This window comes from Lactuca sativa, chromosome 3 (assembly GCF_002870075.4).
Source record: "Lactuca sativa cultivar Salinas chromosome 3, Lsat_Salinas_v11, whole genome shotgun sequence".
Taxonomy (NCBI): Eukaryota; Viridiplantae; Streptophyta; class Magnoliopsida; order Asterales; family Asteraceae; genus Lactuca; species Lactuca sativa.
The window spans coordinates 102,760,155-102,778,951 of NC_056625.2; the positions used below are offsets into that span (position 1 = coordinate 102,760,155).

Consider the following 18,797-nt stretch of genomic DNA (forward strand, 5'->3'; position numbering starts at 1 on the left):
TTTAAGTTACCAGGTGGTGGAAAAATGGGTGCCATCGATGGTGGCGGTCCGGCTAAATGGGTGGTGGAAAAATGGGTTAGAACCCTTTTGTCGGAGTCGCCACAGAAATGGTAGCGGTGGTTTCCGATTATACTTTTCAGATATGAGGTTTTCAAGGAGATGGTGGTGATGTTGACTTACAGTGGTCATATTGGCTAGTTTCGACCTGTCGTGGTGGTGGTGACGTTCATCATTTTCGGTGGTGGCGTTTATCTTTTCCGACGGTAGTGTTCAGACTTTCCGGTGTTCTTGTTAGCTAGAGAGAGAGAGAGAGAGAGAGAGAGAGAGAGAGATTGCATATTTTATTTATTTATTTTTATTTCTTTATAAAAATTATAAAAATCAAGTAAAAAAGACAAATTTTATTTTCAGAAAAATATTTAAATAAATTAAAAACTATAAAATATAAAAGTAAGGGCAAAATTGTCATTATAAAAAAGTTTAAAGGAAATTGGACCAAAACCGCAACAAAATGAAAACTTTGGACCTCTGGTGCTAGTCCAAAACTTTTTGGACCAAAGTGGCAATTTTCGGCTAACCACAGGGACCATTTGTGCAGTTTTGTCTTTTTTTCTTTTATCAATTTAGGATTTATTAGGATATTAAAAAAAAAAAAGAACATGGCCTTAGTTGTGTAAGTGAAACAAATTTGTTATTATTCACACCAATACATCATCAGAAATTATAACCAATTTATAAAGTCTAATTTTCTATCACCAACAACAACAAATATTCAAAAAAAAAATGATCAATCATCAACGTGCATTCACAAGGAAAGGATGCTGACACACACTGCATTCTATGGTTTTTGAACCCGTAATCGGAACCTCAACCTAAAAATAAATTAAAATTCCAAATCTTTATTTTTATATAAACACAAAAACAAAAACAAAAATATATTTTCAAATAGAAATTTAACAAACCTGCAAATGCACTGTGCAAGTTGGACATTCAACCTCTTTCACATTGGATTTTGATTCTGTAATTCTAACCTTCTTTTCCATCTCCTCCTGTCATCCACCAAACAAAACTTTATAATTTATTTATATTACTAAATAATTAATAAAATTACACAAGTATTTAATTTAATTTAATTAGCACCTCAAGTTTTTTTGCAAGATCTTCATGCCTATTAAACCCAGAAGAACCTCTACCTGCCACCTCATTCACATGACTCAGCCTCTGAGTCACTTCAGCCTATAAAAAAAAAAATTAATGAGTAGAAAATCAAAATTTATATATACATTATTATAATTTTTTATTTTTTATTTTTTTAAATTATGCATTGCCTACCATGCATTGGTCACAAACTCGAACTTGTTGAGCATTTTCCTCTGTTGTAAGAGCAATTCTACCTTGAGTACACTTATCACAAAAAATATCACCACAATTTCTACAGTGATGCTGAAATAAAGAAAAACAATAAATAAATAATCTTCATTAAGAATTGAAATTAAACAAACAGAAAAGACGAGACTAACCCTTCGAACAAAAGCTCCAAAATATGTTTTACAAGTTGTGCATTTAGTAGATGCTTCATCTGGAACCTACATACAAAATCAGATTCAATTCACGTATTTTTATTTGACACCATTAATAGAATTCCAATACAATTCAGATTCAAGAAGATTAATAGAAACTAACCCAGTGATCTTTTTCTTCATTTCCAGGCTTAATCAAGTTTTTCCAATCAGGGAAGACTTTCTTCTTCTCAGTTGGTTGTTCAGAGATTGTTACTTCTTCCATCTCCTTGAGCTGAATCGATAAAAGAAGAACCATGAATATGCAAGAAAGAAGTTTACGAATCATAGAGAATATGGAAGCATAGTAGTACTCCAGAACCTGAATGCTTGCAGCAGCTACCATGTCAAGAATATTGGTTGTGGTGTAACTGTTTGACTTTAGTCTAACACGTCTTTCATCAACATCAATGGAGCTTTTGGTCCAGAAAGCAAATACGTTTGAATCCATTACCTATAAGGAAAGAAAGAATTTAGAGTCGTATTTCAGAGATTTCAAACTTTAACAAGAAATTAATTTGATGCAACATACTTACCTCCCATTTTGTTACAGTTTCAAGGGAATAGAGTTTCAGTGTTCGATTTGTTGCAGGATCAAGCATCCGAATACCATCTAAACCAATCTGCAGAGATAACATCGAGTTGAATTTTCTTTAAATACTATCTACTCATATGATCAAGAATTCGTGAAATGTATAAAACAAACCTGACATAGCACATCCATGTCTCCCTGAACTCCACCCCCTTCAGAGAGAAGAATTACACGGAATTTCTGTACTCCGCTTTTCAAATCTTCATTAACCTGGACTTTTGGTGTAGCTTTTACAATCTTCGCATCATCCAATGATGAAATTGAACTCCTCTGCGTATTCCCGCCATCAGTACCAAAAGTTATAGGTCTTCCGTAATCATCAAATCTCAGTGCAGGCAACCTAGAAGACGACTGATCTTTCCTGCCGTTATTACCTCCATTGTAAGCATAGACACCTTCAATTACTTTCTCATTTTCCAGTGCCTCAATTACAATCTGCTCAGTCTTGCCACCATCAGGAACACCGATAGGTCTCCCATAATCATCAAACCTAACCGCCGGCACCTTAGAGGACCCCGCCTGCCTACCACTATTTCCTCCGGTGTACGCATACACACTTTCGTCAACTGAAGCACCTCCGAACTCCACAGCCGCCTGATTCTGATTCTGATTCTGATCATACGATTGATGGTAATACCAAGAAGGTATCGAGTTCGGATCGTAACTAGGATTACTCGAATCAAAACTCTGAAACGTTCCATTCTGATGATCGTTAGGGTACTGAGTAGAGGGGTGATTAGTGTAGTAATCGGGAGAATAGTAAATTGAAGGATCTGGAGGGGCTGATGCGTTGGTTGTAGAAGGGAAATGATCGCATGGGGGATTAGGAGTAGGGTTTTGGGTGTCAGATTGGTAGTAATCGTAATACGACGATGATGATGAAGGATAATTCATCTCGTTTTGGTGATGCATGTTTCAGATTAGGGTTTTGTTAGATCAAAATTTAGGGTTTAGATGGATCAAGAATGTAGATATAGACTGAATCTTTGATATGGCGTGTGATGAAGACCGATTGTTATTTGTTGCAGAAGGAACACGAAGAAGGTAGAGAGAAAGTGTGGGTGTGGTTTACCCGCCAAAGATCGTTATCACATACGGGTCGGGTCCAACCAATGTCGATCGGAGCTATTCGGCGTTGTCTTTACGGAACTGTCACAGCGTTGATACCGTAACTGTATTTACGCGGAATTACACGTATGCCCTTAGTTTTGATGCCAAGTGTAAATGAATGGAAAATGTAGTTGTATAAACTTCCAACCAAGATATTTTTTAAGAGTAAATTATATTTTTGTCTTCTAGTTTTGTTAAAAAAACAAATCCTTTTATTATTTCGGTTTTCTTTACCTTGTCAAAAAAATTAACTATTATATTATATATTAGAGTATATAGATTAAAACATTGTTCCGAACAGTGTTTTGTTTTTATTGGTTGATTTTTTTGTTTTTTTTAATATAAAAGAGACGTAAAGATACGTGTTATGTTTCTGTCATTCCCACTCCTTATCCTTTCATGTTTCCTCCACCACCTCAAAACCGTACCTTTTAAACAAATACGTTTTTCTTTCTATTTGGAGTCCCACGAACCGTATTACCCTAGTTCCTCCGGCTACGACTCTGCAACACCGTCCCACACCCATCTTTTTCCGATCGGACCCGATACCTGTTTCCTTCATCAGCTCCATCACATCGGGTGAATCACTTTCAATCCTAAAATTTCCTTTATAGATCTTCTACCCACCATGTACTCGAATTTGTTTGAACCTTTTCATTTAGGTTTTTCTTATGATAAGCACTTGTTGACAAGGTTGGTTGGACCACCACATCGTTTACCGTCGATTTCACCTCTCATGCTACGAAAATCACATTTTTTGTATATATCAACAAACCACCATCGTTTACAAATCCTCTGTTTGAGTTCAGACACACCCGAAAGTATGTCCGAATCCCTCAAACCAAAGCTCTAGATACCAACTTGTAACAACCCAAAAATCCAGGGTAAAATTTTTATTTTTCATTATAGTCAAACACAAATGTTACTTAATCCAACCATTCAAAAACATTGTTTAATTAAAACATTTATCAGAGTTACATCCCATAATCACATAATACGGAAAACACAGGTGCGTGCACTGCGATCAAGTCGGACCCTTCCTTTCCTAACCAATGATACCCAAAACCATAAACAAAATTGTAAGCACGAAGCTTAGTGAGTTCCCCATAACATAATCCACATAACCAAATAAACCATATCAATCACATAAGCCATTCATATAAACATATAAGGAAGTCGTGGAAATCCTCTAAGGTCTTACTTTGGGTTCCATGGGAACCCCCTCATGGTCTTAGCTCACTATCATGGGAACCCCCTCATGGTCTTAACTACATGTCATGGAACCCCCACATGGTCTTAACTAACTGCCATGGGAACCCCCGCATGGTCTTAACTAATCAACAGAAATGTCATACAAACCATATAATCCATACATAAAAACATATAAATGTGTCATGGAAACCCTCCAAGGTCTTACACCGGGTGCCATGGGAACCCCCACATGGTCTTAGCCTGAAATGACATGGGAACCTCCAACATGGTCGTATATCCAATTGTCTCAGGAACCACCCGGGGTCTTCTATGTCAGCATCACAAAGACAACTAGCATACCACATACCACACAATCAACTAGCCTACCATATATAACTAATTGCCATGGGAACCCCGCATGGTCTTCACATAAATACATAAGGTATCCATAGCACATCCGCAATAATCATCACAACTAAATAAATGGGCCGGCCTTGGTGCCTTCGACCCATTGGTATGGTGAGGAGACTCGCCTCGATGACAGAAGCTTCCTGGAAAAATCCTTAGTTGCTGCCCTGCCGGCTTCTCGAGCTATCAATACCAGAACCAGATAAAATCTTAGTTAATAGGCCAAAACCCTCAAGGTTGGCCCAAGGTCAAACTTGGTCAAAAGTCAACTGTCAATGGAAGTCAAAGTTAACAAGTCAAACTTCAGGTTGTGTATGCCCAACGTACTCAGCTAGTACGCATGGCGTACTAGAATCAGGACCCCATACAAGTACATGCAACGTACTCGAAGGTACGCCTGGCGTACCCGGCTAAATGGCACTTTTCCATTAAGTTCTTAATCTCTTAAGTCCTTTCATCCAACACTCAGATCTAGTCCTATAACATCATTCTAAGTCATAAAGTTTCCACCTTTATGACTTTCCATGTCTAGAAAAAGTCCAAAAGCTAAAACCTTAACTTATCAATCCATTAAGACATCATGACACTCTCATGGAAGGTATAGAAGGGTCAATATTATATTTTTATGGATCCTAAAAGCTCCATAATGGATAAATTTTCCAACTTTATCCATTAGAATGGCCTAAACCACCAAGATCTGGCCTTTAAGCATCAAATGGGACCAAAAGTGCATCTTTTTCAACTTAATCCATTAAGTCCAAGTCTCCAACCTTCATATCTGAATCACAATGATGTTTAGATCGATAAAGTTTCCAACTTTATCCATAACAAGGTCACAGACTTTCAAGATCTAAACTTTATGCACTAAAATGACCAAAAGCTCATAACATCCAAAACTAGCTAGATCTAACAAATGCATCATCAAGATTCAAACTTTATACCTCTAGAAGATAGATCAAGGTGAACAAAATCCAGATCTACAAGCTCCAATGCAACCAACACTACTACAAGAAGTTCCTTCTTTTCCAAGGTGCACTATACATACTCCAAAGCACTGAAAATCACCTTATTTTAGCTCAAAAGGCTCATCAAAGGTTAGGGTTTCATAAAAGGGGTGTTGGAGGGGTGGAAGCTTATAATGGAGTGGGTTTAGGGGAGTTAAGGAGCTTAAATAGGGCTTAAACCACGAAAATAGGGTTTGGGTATTGATTGCATACGCCTAACGTACTCCTGGTATGCCTGGCGTACTCAGGAGTCCATTAGTACGCCTAACGTACACCTTTTTGTACGCCAAACGTACTCAGCTTGGCCGAAAACCACCCAAACTTCAAACGTTCATAACTTCTTCGTTCTAACTCCGTTTTCAACATTCTTTATATCCACGAAAAGGTATTGAGGAGCTCTACAACCCTATTTATTTACTTTTGACTTAAAACACATCGAACTAAAATCCATAATTCATAAAATAAGTCTTAAAACACTACATTCCCATTTTACCCATAGACTCCAAAGTGCAAACCAAACTATTGGGTCACATATCTACATTACCCACATCCAAATGGGCCTAAATCTTACCTTTTTAAAGTCCTAATCCTTATGACGACTGCTCTTCAGGCCACAGCTTCAAATTAGGAATCGATTCGGAACAGGGCGTTACAACTCTCCCTCACTTAAATTAGATTTCGTCCTCGAAATCCGTCCTTACCTTCCCCGGCAAATCCAATAATTTGTTCAATACCTCCACAACCCAGGAATAATTACATCATTCCAAAGGCAACCGAAACCAACCAACCCAAACTCTCTTTAATCTCGGTGAAGGATAACTCCTTCGTCTCATGCAGGCAACTACTCCTGCCTTCCCAGATCCTGAGACCTCACATTAATCCGACTCCTCGACAGACCTCCCACACTAGAACCGTACCGTACAATTTTCCTACACGGATAACTAATAGAATAACCACTTCCGGTCCTGATTATGTCGGTGCCAACCGAATGAATTTACTTACCATGTCCAGGTGTCGAACGCCCGTTTTAAGAGATAGTCCAAATAATCCTTCGAGTAGAGGATCCATCTCTGTAATGGTTAGACTCAGACGAGAGTTACGCAGTTGAGTCAAACCGAGTACTCTGAGATTATTTAATCCCACTGCAAGTGGCTTAGCATCTCCCGGCCAACGACCATTCCACATAAGGATCCCAAATTATTGCCGCTACTTGGAATACCATACCTCCGTTTAGCTGCTTTCCATATCAACCATGACTTCCCTGAATCCCAATCCTGCCTGCCATTATCCGAAATATCGAATTCCTACCCGGCTGTTGAGCCAACAAGCAACCTCGCATTCGTCCCATGCGACCTACGAAGGATACCTCGTCTAAGAATAACTGACCTATCTATACCGCCACTCATGGCTCCATCAATCTTTTGATCCATCCGATCATAAGAGGCCGATAACCTGTCGCCTCCGAATTCGATGCAAAAAAAGTGAATGCTACCAGCATAATTTTAGTCTTACCTCATGCCCGGTCTCCTTTGACCTACCGTTTCTTGATTCTAGTTATGTTGTGACCTACTCACAACCTTGCGAATTGGCCCACCCTGGCCTAAGTCATCTGAATGAATCCGTAAATGTCACGACTAGCTTGCAGTCCTTCAACACTTTCCACACTATCTGACCGCTTGTGAATGCTACGGCTCCCCCCGTAGTCTTACAACACTTTCCATACTATCTGACCACTTGCGAATGATACGGATCCCCTGTAGTCTTACAACACTTTCCATACTATCTGACCGCTTGTTAATGTCTCGGCTACCCCGCAGTCTTACAACACTTCCCACACTATCTGACTATTAGTGAATCCTACGGCTCCCCCGTAGTCTTACAACACTTTCACCCCAACTGACTGCTAGTGAATGCTACGGCTCCCTCGTAGTCTTACAACACTTTCACCCCCAACTGACTACTAGTGAATGTTATGGCTCCCTCGTAGTCTTACAACATTTTCACCCTAACTAACCATAGTGAATGTCACGGCTCCCCCGTAGTCTTACAACACTTTCACCCTAACTGACCATTAGTGAATGCTATGGCTCCCCCGTAGTCTTACAACACTTTCGCCCTAACACAATCGTAGCCCAATGCCTTACCCCTAGTCTATTAATTCGAAACGCACACAGAATCGAGCACGCACTCGACTGAACACCTAAACTGAACTCAATTCATGAATGGAACCCCAACCTGATTCCCCAAATTCTGCTATCAAGCACCAAGAAGACATGATTCACATGCTGAGGAGTTTTACCAAACTCCCAACTCACACAACCCTCAAACCAAACAGCCACTTGGGCCGCCGTCCTCCCTGACGGGGATGCGAAACACATCCTAGTTGCATAACCGCTCCTGCTCCTGAATACCTGAATGATTCTCCCCCACTTCGATTCGATAAGTTCTCATGGAACACGAGAATTGAAGGATTTCCCCAATCCTTCTTACCCCCTAATGGTCTGCTGACAACTCGCGCTTACCAATGCTATTGTTCCATCACTAACCATCCCAAAAGATTGCACAATCCTCGAAGATCTGTTGAACACTTCCTGAAGCCCAACAACATTATTGATCCTAAATACTTTAGATGATACTACACCCAACACTTGCAACCCTCAAAGTTGATGCCCAAACTAAAACCTCAGCAATGGACCACCTCCCTGGTCACCCCTAAACGCCAATCAACGTGACTAGAAAAAAACTACTGAATCCTAACGATACGGGAGATTTAACCCGTTGAATCCTGACCATAAACCCTCCACACAACTCCCCTGAACCGATATCGACTACCACCCAAGATGCAACCGAACACTTGGAGCTTGCTATACGAGAAATGACCCTTCAATAACCCATTAAATGATTCACAGCATGCAAAAAGACGTAAGATACTCCCCGAAGATACAACACAACGATGACATAATCACAACCCAAAGAGAACGCGAACTCAACATACTATAAGATTCCAAGCAACAAGAAACTGATAGCAACCAAAAGAATCATAAACGATAACACACTCGCCGAACCACATGCTGGAGCACTGACTTCCCTTGCCTTTCCTAGAGAACAATCTCTACTGACATGATCAACCTACTATGCTCGTAGCAACCCATACTTCTGGATTGGCAAGCTCCATTGTGCCTTTCTCGCATGTGCTACACCGACCCCGACCCTGATGGACTCTCCAACCATGTTCAGAAGTCTTGGGTCTCTTCTCAAGACCCTACACTAAATGCACCTGATCATCTCTCCCCAAGGTACCCCAAATCGATCTCCCGCCCTCGAACTCTGGGATTAATTTCATTCAAGGTCTGGCACCCTGACACCCTCACTATCTCAATCGTCAATGGTTGTACTGCAGCAGCTGGAGCAACCTCTGCCCTAACCAGGGCTACAAACTACTCTCAAGACATAGTCTCCAATCACGAAAGCGCAATAGATTACACAATCAATCCCCAACAACTCCTTGCCGCCCGATACAAGAGATCCAAGGATAACCAAACCTTAGCTCCTATGAGGTTGGGAATAGTGTAGAAAACCCTTTCCTTATCCTTAATCAAATGCAAACTCAAAACCTTGGCAGTCCTTCCTCTAACTGGCTCACCGTTAGAGCCGGGACCAAACCTTGGTACTTCCCTATGTGTACTCATCCTCATCTTGCAAAGCAGTTATCCCCACGATCAGAGCATAATCAAGAATTCTCCTTCCCATAAGCTTCTTAGATTCTCCAAGACTCTCACCGATTAGAGAATGGATCTTGTGTTTTCAGTAGTACGGGCCCAATACTACCTTCCATACCTATCCATACATTCCTCAGCAATCCTCCTGAATCCTCTAAGTCATTTCCTCAAACTGATGCACCCAAAACTCACTAAACCGCACTGCTAGCCCATTGAAGCATATCCTAGGCTTTCCTAGGTTCCCGAACTTGCCCTGCCACTAGCTGCTAAAGAACTCCTCATGATGCCAGCCATCCACCTCTTGGATATCTTCATATTCACTTAGTAGCTGACTCCCATCATCCAAGAGTTCCACAAAGCACAAAACAAGCAACATTCGTGCAGTAACTCTCCAACCCATGAAACTATCATAGAACATCCAATCCACATACCACAACTCATGCTATTCAAATCCACCTTCACCGTCGGCTGCCTTATGCATGCAAATTATACACAGAACAGGATCTCTCCTAGCCCTAACTAGCATGTGATTCTCAGATTCATAAATCAAGTCATAACATATAACGTATATGGGTATTTTGGGAAAACTTACTTGAGCTCGGCCGATTGCATGCACCACACCCTTTCTTGTATTAGAAAACTCTTTCCTTGAAAATATATTTTTTTTCTTTTCAAAACTTTACAAATCGTATGTTTTAGTTAAGACACACCCGAAAGTATATCTGAATCCCTCAAACCAAGTATCTAGATACCAACTTGTATGTAACACCCCGGATTCCCAAGTATTATTTTATTCTTTTATTTTGGGTGAGTGTGAGGAGACTCGGCGAGTTGGAGTCCAAACTCGCCGAGTAGGATCACGGTTTTGTGCGCGGGTTCGCGTCCGGACTCGGCGAGTCCACGCTGTTTAATGAAACCCTAATTTTTAGGGTATGAGACCTATTTAAAGGGGCTTATGGCCGTCATTTGCGGCCACCAACCCCAGAGAGAACCCTAAAGAGTCTTTGAGCGTTTTGTGAGAGAGAAGAGGAAGATCCTTGACTATTTGTGGGTGTTTTTGCATATAGAAGAGGATCAAGGCAAGAGGAGACCAAAGAGGGTGCTAATCCAGTGATTCCTGAGCTCAGAGACTTCATTTGAGGTAACCATTCGTTCCTTTCTCAGTCCTTGGTGTAAATCTTTGAGTTAGAGTTTCTTTGTGGAATGATCCATGGAGTAATTGAACTCTTCTCGTGTTGGTGCTTTAGATCTGGACCCAAAGAGGTCCATAGACTCCTTTCCCTCAAGCTTTATGAGTGTTAATGGAGGCCATGAGCTTAGAATAGCATTCTAGAGACCATATCATCAAATAAGGCCTTTGAACCTTTGCATGAGCACCAAGATAGTAACTTTACGTGATGTATGTGCTTGGAAGGACTGGATCTATGAGTTATTGGAACGGATCTGACCTCAAGAGTGAGTTTGAGTTTATGCATGGTATAGACTCGCCGAGTCCGAAGAACAGACTCGGCGAGTAGCATGAAGTTTGCTTGTAACCACTCAGCGAGTGGTCTTGTCGAGTTGAGGGGTCGACTCAGTGAGTCAGGGAGAGTTAGGGGGGACTGAGTCAAGCCGGAACTCGCCGAGTTGTTCTTGAGACTCGGTGAGTTGAGTCGTGGTGGCCCCACGATTTATGCCAGGTGAAACTCGCCGAGTCAGAGAAATACTAGACGTGTCAAGAGAGGATCCAAGGGAGTCAGTGGACATGTGTAGACTCGCCGAGTCGCCCTAGTGCACTCGCCGAGTCCGGTCAAAGTTGACCGTTGACTTTTTTTGACTTTTAGGGTTTGGTCAGCGATGTGGCCTTTGGGCCAAGAGAGGGGTAAAATGGTCTTTTACCCTTAAGAGGGTGCCAAGAGAGGGTTGATTCTAGTCTCGAGAGTTATATTCATGAGAGTATTTGCCTTATGTGTTAGGCGGTGGCGAGTTCGAGATTCAAGTGTGGGGATATCTGCTTTCTGCTTGCCAGGTGAGTATTCTCACTATACTTTACCTGGAGTGGTAACAGAGTTATGTGTCAGAGTTATTGTATGTGACGTGTGGCACCGCATTATTCTGTGATTTATGCTGTGTGTATATCAAAGATAAGACCAGAAGGTCCACAGAGCTAGGACCGGAGGGTTTGCAGAGTTAGGGCCCAAGGGCCCATAGAGTTATAGCCTCGAGTGGCTAATATGTGCTATATGTGGTGTTTTTCGTATTATGTGCCAGTATATTTGTATGCTATTTATATGTTGAGATTTATTGTGATATGTGATATGCATGATTTAGAGTTAGGACCCTTGGGTCCATAGAGTTAGGGCCAGAGGGCCCATAGAGAGCTGGGACTGGAGGGTCCCACTAAGACACACTGACCGGAGGGTCAACAGAGTTATAGCCTCGAGTGGCTAATATGTGTTAGAGTGGTATTTTGGGGAACTCACTAAGCTTCATGCTTACAGTGTTTTGTGTTATGTGTTTCAGGTTTCTCTCAGGATCACGGGACGACACCGGCTCGATTGTACACACCAGAGAAAGAGTCATGTTTTGAGGATCATGGTTTATTATGCAAGTGAAAATAGAGTTATGTTTTGTAATTCGATTATGACTGAGATTTTAAGCAAAGTGTTTTTAAGAATTAAACGATTATTTTGAATGAAAAATTGTTTTGAAATTTTCGGTGTTACATTGTAACTACCCAAAAATCCAGGGTAAAAATTTCATTTTTCATCATAGTCAAACACAAATGTTACTTAATCCAACCATTCAAAAACATTGCTTAATTAAAACATTTATCAGAGTTACATCCCATAATCACATAATGCAGAAAACACAGGTGTGCGCGCTGCGATCAAGTTGGGCCCTTCCTTTCCAAACCATTGATACCTGAGACCATAAACAAAATTGTAAGCACAAAGCTTAGTGAGTTCCACAAAACATACCCCACACAATCCACATAACCAAATAAACCATATCAATCACATAAACCATGCATATAAACATATAAGGAAGTCGTGGAAACCCTCCAAGGTCTTACTCCGGGTGCCATGGGAACCCCCTCACGGTCTTAGCCCACTGCCATGGGAAACCCCTCATGATCTTAAATACCTGCCATGGGAACCCCCACATGGTCTTAACTAACTGCCATGGGAACCCCCGTATGGTCTTAACTAATGAACAAAAATGTTATACAAACCATATAAGCCATACATATTGATGTGTGTAAAATGCACTAGTTTTAATCCTACTAACTTAAACACAAAGACAAATATACGAAAGGCAGTGTACCTACCGATTAGCAGTTTAGTTCAGGTAAGTAGGGTATCGAACACAGGGAACGGTAAACAATTAAAATAAATGCTAATATTATCTAAATAAAACAAGTAATAGAAAGGGGGTTTTCTCTAGTTTTGCAAAACAAGAAACTTAAAAAATTAACTAAAACTTAAACTAAGAAACTAAGAGCTAAGCAAATAATAATCAACTAAATTCAATAATTAAGGGGACTTCTGTTTAGGTTCGAATCATTTATTCATATGGTTGATTTTATGACAAGTGCAATGGATTAATTGGCATTGGCTACCGATTAGTGTGATTAGGTTCACGTTCGCTATTACTAATCCTTAAAAAACAAATTAATTCAAGAAGTGAGCAGTTGATTAAACCAATGAGTTTCCTAGTTTATTGATTCGGGTTAAGTAAGACTTGTAAGTAGCTAATCAAATTGGTGATTCAATTAACCTCTTATTGATGGTGTATCACACAAGCTCACACATTAATTTACCTATCTTCTAGTTAATTCTAGTTTCACATTCGTTATTCCTAGACATATAACTATGTGGTCACATAAATCATATGAAATTTATAACTAAGAGATGTTCATACAACTTAATTATTGATTTCTTAATAGAGAAGAGTTGTTATTAACATATGAGGTTCTTTAACAAGCTTAACAAAACAATATCACCAATTAAAATTAATCCTAACCATAAAATCAAACCATAATCACAAAATCATCTATCCTAAACAGAAGGTATGAGTTTTAGCGCATGATTACAGCAGAAACAAGCTCAAAAACGAAATCAATTGGTAAAAACATAGTTCAAACAAGAGATTAGGTAAGAGTAAACTTGATTTTGCCTTGATTCTCCTTAAAATTGAATGTAGGGTTGATTCCTTAGCTTCCCACACTCCAGCAGCACCTTTAGTCGATAATTGGCCTCCAAGGGTTCATCTATCTGCTAGGGCATCGGGCAGGAATGCCCTTTATATAGTTTTTCACAATACAGAGGTGACTTGTCGAGTCCAGTGACCTACTCGGCGAGTCCATCACTTAAAACCCGTGTACGACAAGTCAGCGACTCCAGAATCGCGAAAGTTCGACGTGAATCGTCGAGTTGAGGTCTAACTGTCCGTTTGGAATCAGAATTTTCTCAAAACACGAAAGTCGTCCGAAGTTGTGTCTAGTTTTCAGATCATTTTGAATCTTGTCAATCAGAGTTACTGTTCATGAGATATGGCCAAAACACTGAAGAGGGGTCAAGCTGTCCAACAACATCCTTCTTTCTTCAAAATCCAAGATCCAAGCCTCCAATCGCTAGTTCCGCTTCCTTTTCCATCCGAGCATGTCATTTTTGCTGAAAAATGAAATTCTAAACTAATTAAGCACATTTTGTTCATTAAATGAGATAAAATCAACATAAAATATTAAGATAATGCATGAATTTTATAACTAAATATGCTCATATCACATACAAACATATAAAGGTGTCATGGAAACCCTCCACGGTCTTACACTGGGTGCCATAGGAACCCCCACATGGTCTTAGCCCACTGCCATGGGAACCCCCACATGGTCTTAGCCTGGAATACCATAGGAACCCCCTATATAGTCTTATATCCAATTGCCTCGGGAACCCCCCTGGGTCTTCCACGCAAATATCTCAAAGAGAACTAGCATACCACATACCACACAATCAACTAGCATACCACATATAATTAATTGCCATGGGAACCCCCACATAGACTTCACATAAATACATAGTGTATCGATAGCACATCCACAATAATCATCACAACTAGATAAATGGGTCGGCCTTGGTGCATTCGACCCATTGGTATGGTGAAGAGACTCATCTCGATTGTAGAAGCTTACTGGAAGAAATCCTTAGTTGCTGCCCCGCCGACTTCCCGAGCTATCAATACTAGAACCAGATAAAATCTTAGTTAATAGGCCAAAACCCTCAAGTTTGGCCCAAGGTATGACAATCATGTATGGAACTTGGTTGACAATGTATCAAGTCGTAAGACGGTCGGGTGCAAATGGATCTTCAAGAAGAAGACCGACATGGATGGGAAAGTACAAACGTATAAGGCGTGATTGGTTGCAAAGGGATTTACTCAAACTCCCGGAGTTAATTATGATGAGACCTTCTCACCAGTTGTGAAGATTAAATCTATAAGGGTTATGCTAGCCATATCTGCGTTTCATGATTATGAAATATGGAGAATGGATGTCAAGACCGCTTTCCTTAATGGGAAGTTGGCTGAGGATGTTTACATGAGTCAGCCAGAGGGTTTTGTCAATGCAGAACACCCTAATAGAGTGTGTAAGCTTGAGAAATTCATTTATGGATTGAAACAAGCGTCTCGCATATGGAATCTTTGTTTCGATGAAAAAGTCAAAGAGTTTGTTTTTTCGAGAAATGAGGATGATTCCTGTGTATATGTCAAAGCCAGTGGGAGTATAGTTAGCTTTCTCGTTTTGTATGTGGACGAATACTACTCATAGGACACGACATCCCAACCTTGCAGGAAGTTAAGTCCTGGCTTGGGAAGTGCTTCACTATGAAGGACCTCGGATAAGCTGCTAATATTCTTGGGATAAGGATTTTGAGAAATAGGAGTAAAAGACTAATAAGACTTAGTCAAAGTATTTACTTAGATAAAGTGCTAAAATGTTTTAGCATGTAAAATTCCAAGAAAGGGGAGTTACCAATCCAAAGCAATACCAAGTTGAGTAAGACTCAAAGCCCGAGTACCGATGCCGAGATAGCAAAGAAGAGCAAAGTACCTTATACCGCAGTTGGCTCAATCATGTATGTTATGACATGTACTCGCCCTGATGTGGCCTTCTCTTTGAGCATGGTCAACAGATATCAAGGGAACCCTGGTAGAGCACATTGGACCTGTAACATCCCAAAAATCAAGACCAAAATTTTTTGTTTTAATTATTGCATATAAAATTTGTTGGAGGAAAACATTAGTACTGATATCATATTAATTCATAAACCATAGTTACATGTCTCAAAACCATAATGTCAAATAGTAATAATGTTAAAGTACAATCCCAGAAATCTCAAATGCGGAATCATGTGTGTGTGATGCGCTGCTACCCTGCCGGCTCCTTCCCTTTAGACGAAAAGGTACCTGAAACTAAAACTGAAAAACGTAAGCACAAAGCTTAGTGAGTTCCCTCATCATACCACATACCATACAATCATACATACTGTCGGGCAATTCTAGGGTGCCCGACCTATCCATGTCAAGCCATTATGGGATGTTGACCTACTCGTATCAAGCCATTATGGGGTGCTGACCTACCCATGTCAGGCCATTCTGGGGTGCCCGCCTACCCTCCGGTCTATCCCAACTGGCCACATGGACTGTTTCACCCCTACCACTATCACATAATATCATATCATAATCATGTTGTCATACATATCTGGGGTGTCCGACCTACCCTTCGGTCCTAACGGTCGAATCGGGGGACTATTCCCCTCCTACTACCACTATTGCATATAACATATCATACTGGCACATAGAACACATCAGGTAGTAGCAAACCTAAACAATTATCACAAAGACAATTATCTAAAGACATTCCCTGCTGGTGGGCCGACATTGTGGTCGTAGACCCACCTCTACCGGAAGGTAACTCACCTCAATGTCGTGTAGTGTCTGCACTGTCCTCGGTATAGAAATCAACTCTTATCAACTCTTCAATACATACACAACAACCTTTCTAAATTACTATTTCATACTCATAACCCTTACAAGGGTCAACTCAAGTCCAAGGCAAAGTCAAAGTCAAAACCTTGGTCAAAGTCAACATTTGGTTGACTAGACTCGCCGAGTTGGTCCACCAACTTGTCGAGTCCCCACGTCCACAAAATGCTACAATCTCGCCCCTACTTGTCGAGTCTATCAAGAGCTCAACGAGTCCGCCTTCAATAAAACATCGGGACCTTCTTCAACTGACTCGCCAATTGAAGAAAGGAACCAAAGTGGGACAATTAGTCTTCACTAACTGATAAAGTGAGTTATTGCTCTCACACTTAGGCCTGAAAATTGGGTTGGGTTCGGGTTGGCGGGTCAGAAAACATAAACTCAACCCAACCCATATAATATATGGGTTGACAGGTCACGGGTTGGTGGGTTAGAAACCTCAACCTAACCCAACCCATATAACCCGTTTAAGTATATGGGTTCGCGGGCTCACAAGTTAATGGGTCAAACCCAACCCATATAACCTGTTTAATAAGTAAACAACATATTTTTTAAAATGAGGTTTTTTCAACATAAATTCATAAAATGATTATAGTAATTAACATAAAAAAATGGTTTCCAACATAAATGCATAAAGTCAATAATATCCAAATAAAAAAGAAAAATAAAAACATTCATAGAAGGTGAATGTGTTCTTCGTTCGTGACTCGTAAAAATAACGACATGTATTTTTTCTTTTTCTGATTAACGAACTGCAAATGCAGATTAGTCACATACGAGTATGGAAGGAATACAACGATACGAAATCTTACGAATACGGATGGAAATCAAAATTCATTAATAATTAAATATCTCAGTTATATATATATATATATATATATATATATATATATATATATATATATATATATATATATATATATATATATATATATATAGGTTGGGAGGTTGACCCGCGAACCCAAACAAATAACTCAACCCAACCCATGAAATAAATGGGTTTATGGGTTGGCAGGTCAAAAATCTCAACCCAAACCCGTCTATTTTTGGTTTGGCTCAGTGTCGGGTTACGGGTTGGGTCGAGAGTTGCCACCCCTATTCACACACTCTCTCTTTAGATTATGTATATATATATATATATATATATATATATATATATATGCGTGTGTGTGTGTTGAATCTTGGGGCACTAAGTGAATGTCCCCAAGAATGAGATGAAGATGGATTAAGAATATATGTGTAATAACATGTATCAAAGCATGTACATATATTAAGAGTGTGCATGAGGTATACGTTAGATACATGTAGCAGAGCATGTATGTATGCCTAGAGTATGTAAGGTTAGATGAGAAAGGTATTTGCTAGATACTTAAGAGATAGGAGAAAGAGTTAGCATATGATTATTTGCAGTGCGATCATAAGAGTAAGTATGTATGTCTAGACATTATTGGTATTGTGTAGAATACCAATATGTTATTAGACATAGATAGAGATTAAGTACTTACTGAGTTAAGTAATAGAAGAAAAAGATTAAAATATCTCTTGATGAGATAAAGAGATTGCCCATGGGACGAGTGTTATGTGGCGAATCACAAAACAAAGATAAAAAGAAAGATGGTTCCTTCGGGGACAAGAGATAGAGGTTCCTTTGGGACAAGAGTTAGAGGCTCCTTCGGGGACAAGTGATAGAGATTCCTTCGGGAATAGAGAGTATGATTCCTTCAGGAATAAGAGTATGATTCCTCTGGTAATAAGAGTATGGTTCCTACGGGGAAAAGAGTATGGTTCCTACGGGGACAAGAGTATGGTTCATTCGGGGACAAAGAGCATGATTCATTCAAAAATGAGATTAAGTCTCTACGGGGAAAGAGATGATGATCCCTTTGGGGGGATGTAGATAGATGGTTCCTGCGGGAATCTAGATTATGTATGGTTAGAGAAGATAGAGAAAGGTTCCTTAAGAGGAACAAGATGAGAGAACTCTTTTTAAGAACTTAAAGATAATATGTGATGGATTAAAAGTAATTAAGGAATCCGTGAGGGATTCAATAAAAGAAGAAAGATTAAGGATCCATGAAGGATCATAAGAGAGATGAGTAAGACCGGATCAGGATACCCGATAATGATAGTAGGATATTGTTCCCTTATAGTATGATATGAGATGGGGCCGTTGGATCTAAATGTGAAC

At 40.0% G+C, this 18,797-nt stretch overlaps 1 protein-coding gene across 1 annotated transcript; it reads right to left on the reverse strand.

Moving 5' to 3' along the window:
* Positions 1-669: 669 nt before the first annotated feature.
* LOC111915453 (protein FREE1) lies at positions 670-3,338 on the reverse strand. The gene is made up of 9 exons (XM_023911112.3): positions 2,266-3,338; positions 2,096-2,182; positions 1,882-2,013; positions 1,684-1,794; positions 1,521-1,586; positions 1,333-1,443; positions 1,141-1,236; positions 963-1,049; positions 670-872 (listed from the first exon to the last, which is right to left on the reverse strand). Exons 1-9 carry the CDS (start codon positions 3,061-3,063, stop codon positions 795-797), a joined length of 1,566 nt encoding a protein of 521 aa, XP_023766880.1. The 5' UTR covers positions 3,064-3,338; the 3' UTR covers positions 670-794.
* Positions 3,339-18,797: the final 15,459 nt, after the last annotated feature.